Source organism: Primulina tabacum, chromosome 9, assembly GCF_025594145.1.
Source record: "Primulina tabacum isolate GXHZ01 chromosome 9, ASM2559414v2, whole genome shotgun sequence".
Taxonomy (NCBI): Eukaryota; Viridiplantae; Streptophyta; class Magnoliopsida; order Lamiales; family Gesneriaceae; genus Primulina; species Primulina tabacum.
This window is the reverse complement of record NC_134558.1, coordinates 28,717,746-28,725,426: the sequence shown is the minus strand read 5'-3', so window position 1 is coordinate 28,725,426 and position 7,681 is coordinate 28,717,746. Positions and strand designations below refer to the sequence as shown.

Genomic DNA, 7,681 nt, shown 5'->3' with positions numbered 1-7,681 from the left:
CCTACGTAAACCACATGCATGCAAAATTATTTTAATTGCTTAATTGTTTTAATTAATTGATTTTAAATGCTAGCATGATATTTATTATATGATTAAATGTATGATTGCATGATTAAATGATAATGTGACATGATTTCATGAAATTAAGGATTTTACCAGAATATTCGATAATAGGCAGAGAAAACGAGACCGGGGACGACCAAGACAAGAATATGTAATTTTATTTAATTAATGGCAATGCTTCCTAATATGATTAAAAATGATTTAATTTTCCTAAAAATGTTGGAGTTCGAATTATTTTACGAGTCGAGCTCGATTTTTTTCGGGAAGCCAATTTTGAGCAAACAAGGAGTTTTAAAAGATCAAAAATATTATTTTATGGAAACTTATTTTATAAAATTTTATGTTTTAATTAATTAAGTGTTATTGGACCCAATTTAATGATTTAAAGAAGGTCCAATTACTCTTAAGCTTGCAAGCCCAAAACTAAAGTTCATTAACATTTTAATTTATTTATAAATAAGTGTTCTAGGTGTTTTAAAGCTCATAAATCTCCTCCATCAGCCGTAATTCACCCTTCACACACCAAACAATTTTCGAAATATCGGAGAGAAGAAAAGCTTGTGTTCTTCGTCGTCCGGTCATCCAACGTCGCACCCTCGCCAAAGATCGAATAATCGAGCTTTATAAACGCAAAGACACGTTCTCTAAACTTTTTAAAACATCATACAAATCATAATATGTGTGTGTTAATTGTTTATGCATGAAAATATTGGTGTTCGATTATTTTTACGGTAGGATACGTATTCTTCAAAGTTTTAATGATTTTACGTTTTTTCGAAAAACGTTATGAATCCAAGGGTAAGCTGCAAATACATGATAAAAATATGAGTGAATTATGGACAAAACATTATAAATAGTGAAGGAAATAAAGCTGGAACCGTATGATTTTTTGTAGCCAAGAGGGGCCGATAGTTTTTTAAAAAAAGTGTGTGTGTGCTTGTTGAGGTTCAAAGAACTCGGTGGCTTTGCATGGGGCTTGGCCAGGGCTGGCTGGAGCTCGAGTAGGATCAGGGGAGAGGGCTTGGTAGAGTCCTAGTGGGCTAGGACTCGCGCAGCAGGGCTAGGGAAGAGTCCACGCTGCATAGGACTCTTCCCGAGATAGTTTCTGGTGGCTGGGAGTTCCAGGGGCTGTGGCTCGCTAAGGGGCTGGGCTAGGTGGTCCATAAGGGTCCCAGGGTGATGGGCAGGGGTCGGTCCAGGGACTGGAGTGGCTGAGTCGCTGCTGGCTCGAGGAAAAACGTGGAAACCGTGAGGTAACCAAGAAGAGGCGCACAACTTGTTCTTGCTTTCAGGTGGTTTGCTGCTTGGGTCCAGGGCTTTGGCTGGTCTGGGTAGGGTCTGAGCGTGGTCCAGGGTCGGTTAGGGTCATGATGGCTCGGTGGTGTCTCGGCTGGAAGAGCCCTTGTTAGCTAGGACTCTTGGGCGAAATAGGCAGCTTGTGCGCAGGTTGTTTTCTAAATTCAGGAGCTTCGTGCATGGCTCAGGGGCTCGGGCTGGGGGTGGCTCGGGTCTGGGACTGGTCTAGGGTCAATAAGGGTCCAGAGAGGTCGATGGTTAACCAGCTGGAAGTGTCCTAGTTGGGTTAGGAGTCCTAGAAGTGCAAGGAGGCTCACGCACACCCACAGCAGAATTTGGTCTACTGTCCAGGTGAGTTTGAGCGACTTAGGTGCTGGTTCCTTGGTCTGGGATTAGTCAGGAGGGTGCCTAGGTGGGTTGTCTAGAGTTTGGCTCGAGGTGGCTCGGGCATGTCTCGATTAAATTGGGAGATGGCTCGGGTTGTTCGATTAAGGGTCATATTTCGAATTTAATAAGGAAAAATTGAATCCATGAGTCCACGGGTATGACTCATGATTTGGAAGTGTAGAATAAATAATAAAAATGTTATGTTTAAAATTTGGGATCAAAATAATGAGTTTTGGAATTATTCGGGATTTTATCGCCGCATGAAACATTAATTAAAGAATTAATTGAAAAACCTAGTTTTAAGCTTTATAAAATTATGAAAAATTATATTTAAACTTAAATAATTATTTAGAGTAAGCCCATGTCATTAAAAGTGAGAAAAAGATAAATTCGAGAATTTTTACGTTCAAGGGCAAAACAATAATTTTACACTTAGGAAAATACATAAAACACTTGGCAGCGTCCCGAAGGATCATAATACTTGTAAAATGATATTATATGATTTAAAATGATGATTTTGATGTTAATATGTTATTTTACGATTTATGATAAAGTTGTGCAATTTTTACTATTTAAAAAGCTATTTTTGGAAAGTTATGTTAAGGAAATGAAAAATATTTTGAGAGATGTGAATTGACTGTGACATATGATATATGATTTGTGGAGGATCCGTTTATGTTGAGGATGGTGAACTTACAATTTTGTGGGGATGAAGCCCCAGAGGGAACCCATATACGAGCCAAGGCCCCAGAGGGACCCCGTGTATGGGAAAAGGTCCCACAGGGACTTCGACGATCGTATTTCCACGGTGGAGCCTAGTGTACACCCCCATGGGCCATGTGGAGCTGAAGACTGATCAGTCGATCGAAGGTTAAAAGCTAGTCACTTTCAAAGATCAAACTTCACCCGAAATAATATATGATTGAAAGTTTATGATAAAAATGATTTTATGATATATGATTCATGATGATGATTAAAGATATTTTTTAAAATGATTTATTTATGCTTAAAGCTTATTTTAAATGATTTTTTAAGGATTTATTTATGCTTAAAGTTATTTTAAAATGATTTTACGATTTATGATTTAATTAAGCTTAAATGTTTTAATTATGTTCAAAAGCTATTTTAAATAAAAGTATGATTTTTAAATGCTTGTGATTGTATATGTATTATTTGCTAGCCATGTTTAGAACGTGCTGAGTCTTTATACTCACTAAGTTTGTATGATGCAGGATTTGATGATTTATGGGAGGTGCTGACGATTGAGTTGATCGAGTGCAGCAGTACACACCCGAGGACCTTTATGTTTCCGCACTAGCTAGATAGATTAATAATTTTAAAGATTATGTTAACGATTTTATTAGAGATATTTTTATGCTTTATTTTATATTTAGTTGATCTTTATAAAGGTCGATTTAGGAGTTTTGGTTAGTTGATGATTTAGGATTTATTTTATGCACTTAAAATTTAAATTGTTAAATTATTATGATTCATGATTATGTTAAATTATTTTATTTAGAAATTTAGAGTTTATGATTTAAGATCAGGAAAAAAAAATCAAGGTAGTTTCAAGTATATTGATATAAGACATCATTGTATCTGATCAACAAGCCGCTGACATCTTCACTAAGTCACTACTAGACGCTAAGTTTTCTTAGTTTCGTAGTGTTCTTGGTTTTGTATATTTAAATTAAATGTATAAATTTAGAGGTAATTAAAATCGATCCGATGAAACAATATGTCGAAGCTAGTATGCAACTCTGACCTTGAACGGGGGATCGTCAGAGAAAAATAGTTGTCATTATTGGGAAAGTGATTGAAAAATGACGCTTGATTGTTGTATGGTTTAATAGATTTAAATTGCTCTGTTATTTTAATCAGTTACAACAAACGTTTAGTCTCATTATTGGCATCATATTCAATATCATGTGTTCGTGATATTTAAAAATAGCTGCGATTACTCGCCATGAATTTTGGCATAGCGGAAAAAGCCACCAAATCTACAAATAATATTGTGTTTTTACATATATTTGTATTTGTGTCACTTATATTCAAATAATATTTTTGGTAATGTAATTTTTACTTTTTCCACTTTTGATTATGTTCACAACAAAAGTATATTTTTAGTCATTTAACTTGTATTTTTTCATTTTTGGCAATTTTTTGAGCGAAGCTCAGCCTGTCGACCAGAAATTGCTTATACGAGAGACGCAGATGTTGACATTGATTTTTTGAGGCTACAAAAAAAATTACAACACATGCAAGTTTTCTTAAAAAAAATTTTATGTCAGCATCCACGCCACGTATAAGAAATTTTCGAGAGACACGATGAACTTCGGTAAAATAAATTACAAAAAGAAAAAATGTAAGCAACATGACTAAAATGCAAATTCACCGTTAACATGAATAAAAAAAAGCGCAAATTAGAGGACCATAAAAATAATTATTCCGCTTAAACTGGATGGTTCTTGTTACACGCTTGTATAAAAATGGTTTAAATCTTTATCTTTCACTATAATAATGGTGTTCGGATGAAGGACATAGACTCGATCCAATTATAGTTATACTATCAATTGGCTTAATAGGCTTGCTCGTCTCGTCACAATCCATCCATCAATAATCGAATTCAAATATCTTAACTGTCAGAGTTCTTCAATACCAAGTATTCGTAAGCATCGACAACGGTGGTGTTCAAAGATCCAAGAAATAGCTCCTAACACTCAAATTCATGAATGGGTTAATTTTAACTGATCAAATAAGAAACAGAATGACTTTACACTAATGTGCACATACATGGCATGGACGATGAATCTGGAGAACATCAAAATTCTATTGCTTTAAGTAGCTTTAAAAAAATCTTTTAAATATACTTGTATAAGTTTCGAACAGTCCATTCAAGTACTACCTGATTTATACTTGATATCTGAAAAAAAAAAGGAAATTGATTGAAGTTAAATACTATACTCAGAAACAAGTTACCAATAATCCTTGCATGAGCATTCCCCATCTCTGAAATGGTGAAAGCGATTGATATCTCGAACCATTATCTCCCGATCAGTAAACTTTGAAACAAATTTAGTGAATGTGTGACAATCTTCACACAGCCTCAAGTTCTTGGTAATCCGAATTGTTTCCCCTTTACTGCAATTTATTAACCCAAATGCAACCGCAAGCTTTTCACTATGCCCTAGCAATATGCGTTCTTTTTCCTCAGTATCAAGATCATAAAGCACGACTTTAGTCTCCGGCACATAGCCCTTCTCCCTCATCTCCATCGACAAATTGAGAAGTAAAGCATGAATCTGCTCTATCTGTGGATTTAACTCATCAACTGACTTAAGGGAGTAAATTTTCCTCTTGACTTCAATCCAGCAACAACCAGATACCTTTCGCAAACCCCTGATTTCCAATAGTTTTTTAACTCTTTTTACCTCATCCCACATTTTTGCCTCCGTGTAAATATCAGCTAGAAGCACATAATTTCCGGCATTTGTAGGTTCAAGCTCAAAAAGCTTTTCACTTGCCCTTTCTGCAAGTTCAACATAGCAATGAATCCTGCAAGATCCGAGAAGCGATCCCCAAACTTTGGCTCCTGCTTCATCCTGTATACTTTCAATGATCTTAGTTGCTTCATCAAATCGATTAGCTCTACCTAAAAGATCAACCACACAAGCATAGTGCTCCACACTAGGGTGAATTCCATAAACTCTCACCATTGAATCAAATAATGACTTTCCCTCGTCAACAAGTCCGGAATGACTGCAAGCTCCTAAGACACTTACAAATGATACTGGAGTAGGTGGCACACCAAGAATCACCATTTCATGAAAAACATTAAGAGCTTCTGATCCAAAACCATGAATCCCATAACTCGAAATCATTGAATTCCAAGAAACGACGTCCCTTCTAGACATTTGATTGAAAACATGTTTCCCCAAGTCAAGATCACCACACCTGGCGTACATAGTCACAAGGGCACTCATTACTGGTAAGATTGAATCAAGGCCTTTCCTAAGTATATAAGCATGTATCAATTTTCCATGCTCCAATGCAGCCAGGGCTGCACAAGCTTGTAGCACACTAACCATGGTAACAGAGTTAGGAAACATATCCTCGCTCTCAAGCATCATCTCACGGAAAATCTCTAATGCTTCAAGTGGCCTCCCGTTCTTCGCGAAACATGCGATCATCGCACTCCAAGAAACTATATTTTTAACGGGCATAGAACAAAACACACAATTTGCATTCTCCACACAACCAAATTTTGCGTACATATCCACTAAAGTAGTCATTATATGGACATAGTTTTCATAACCATGGCGCAAGATGTGAGCATGTATTTCCTTACCCCTTGAAACCGAAGAGTCTGAAACAACACACGCTTTGAGAGCATAGGTATAAGTGAACCTATCTGAACCAATCCCAATCCGGTTCATCTTTCTATACAGCCTCAAAACCTTTTCACCATAACCAGATAGAGATAACGCACGTAGAAGAGCATTCCATACGTAAATGGTCCGGTTCGAAATTTCATCAAACACCTGACAAGCGAGTTCAACAGAGTCCAATTCCAAATACATATTGATAAGCTTCGTAGCCAAGAAGGGATCTTGATCGAACCCATGTTCAGTAAGATTTCTGTGAACTGTAAACGCGTCAGAAAGAGACTTTTCCTGGGAACAAGATAGTATTAGAATTTCGTAAGTATGCTGGGTTGGGTTTTGCTCGAGGGAAAGCAATTGAATGGCTTGTTTGAGCTGACCCTTTTTGCAGAGAGATTGGATTGACTGGTTTTGGCCGGTGGTGGACAGGGAGGCGGTGCAGGCGGTCGAGAAGGTGGGAAATCGGAGAACGGCGGGGCTACGATGACGCTGGTGGTATAGAGGCGGTGGTAGGTAAGTTGGTTGGAGAGTTCGGGGCGACTGAATTTGGAACATCCGAAATCAGTTGTTTTTTCTCTTTCTTGTTTTCATTTTTCTGAACTGGCACTGTTTAAATATTGATATTTTGATTCATTTTTTTTAAAAATATTGATTCTTTAGTTTGTTTGGGAAAAAAAAGATATTTTAGTTAAATTTACTAATTTTATTCAAAATCATACGGAAAAAAAGTTATTTTTTCTCTAGATCTTCTTTCTAAGAGCCAAAACAATTGGTTTTTTTTTATCAGATCGCGGTACTTTTCCAAAATTTTAATAAAAGTATAGTATTTTTTATATGATTTATCAAATTAGCTTAAAATTTAATTGATAAACTAAAAAATATTACTCCCCGCTGCCTCGCCTTTTGTACGAGCAGGAAAAAATTAATACAAAATTTAATTACCTGCCACTAACACAGGCGAGTAAATAATTTTTTTTTTAAAATATATTAAAAACAGTTTCAATGCTAGCGGGACATTGAAATATGTAATGTATGTATAAATATACACGTGTATGAATATATGTATATATAATTATAATATATATATATATATATATGTAGAATCAAATATTTGTGGTTTTACTTAAAAAAATATTTGTTGTAGTGGTGATTCGGCGAAATTTTCAAAAAATCGTATATCGTACAAAAAAATTTATTATATAAAAAAATATAGATATCGTATTGAAATTTCTGTACGGAATAAATTTCATACTATTTATATCAACAATTTCATTATGATAATACCATATATATCGTGTTGGAACATTTCATGTTTGCAATCTTGATTTTGATGTTAACAAAACTTGTTTATTTGTTTCTAATGAGTTTACCTAAGTGCACAGAAAACTGAAACTGATCAGGCTTCGAACTGATCAGTTACCAAGCTTAAACTGAAGTTATCGAGACGTAAACTGAAAGTGCCAACTGATTGATCGAACTGAACCAGTACAATTGAAGTATCAAGAGCAGTTCAACTGATTGTCTAGTTGATAGGTGGTTCAACAGAAGAGCTT

General features: G+C 35.7%; 1 protein-coding gene across 1 annotated transcript; it reads right to left on the bottom strand.

Annotated features, from left to right (window-relative positions):
• Nucleotides 1-4,460: 4,460 nt before the first annotated feature.
• On the bottom strand, nucleotides 4,461-6,718 carry LOC142555114 (pentatricopeptide repeat-containing protein CRR2, chloroplastic). Its single transcript, XM_075665784.1, has one exon. The coding sequence runs from the start codon at nucleotides 6,681-6,683 to the stop codon at nucleotides 4,722-4,724; it is 1,962 nt and encodes a 653-aa protein (XP_075521899.1). The 5' UTR covers nucleotides 6,684-6,718; the 3' UTR covers nucleotides 4,461-4,721.
• Between the last annotated feature and the right edge of the window lie 963 nt (nucleotides 6,719-7,681).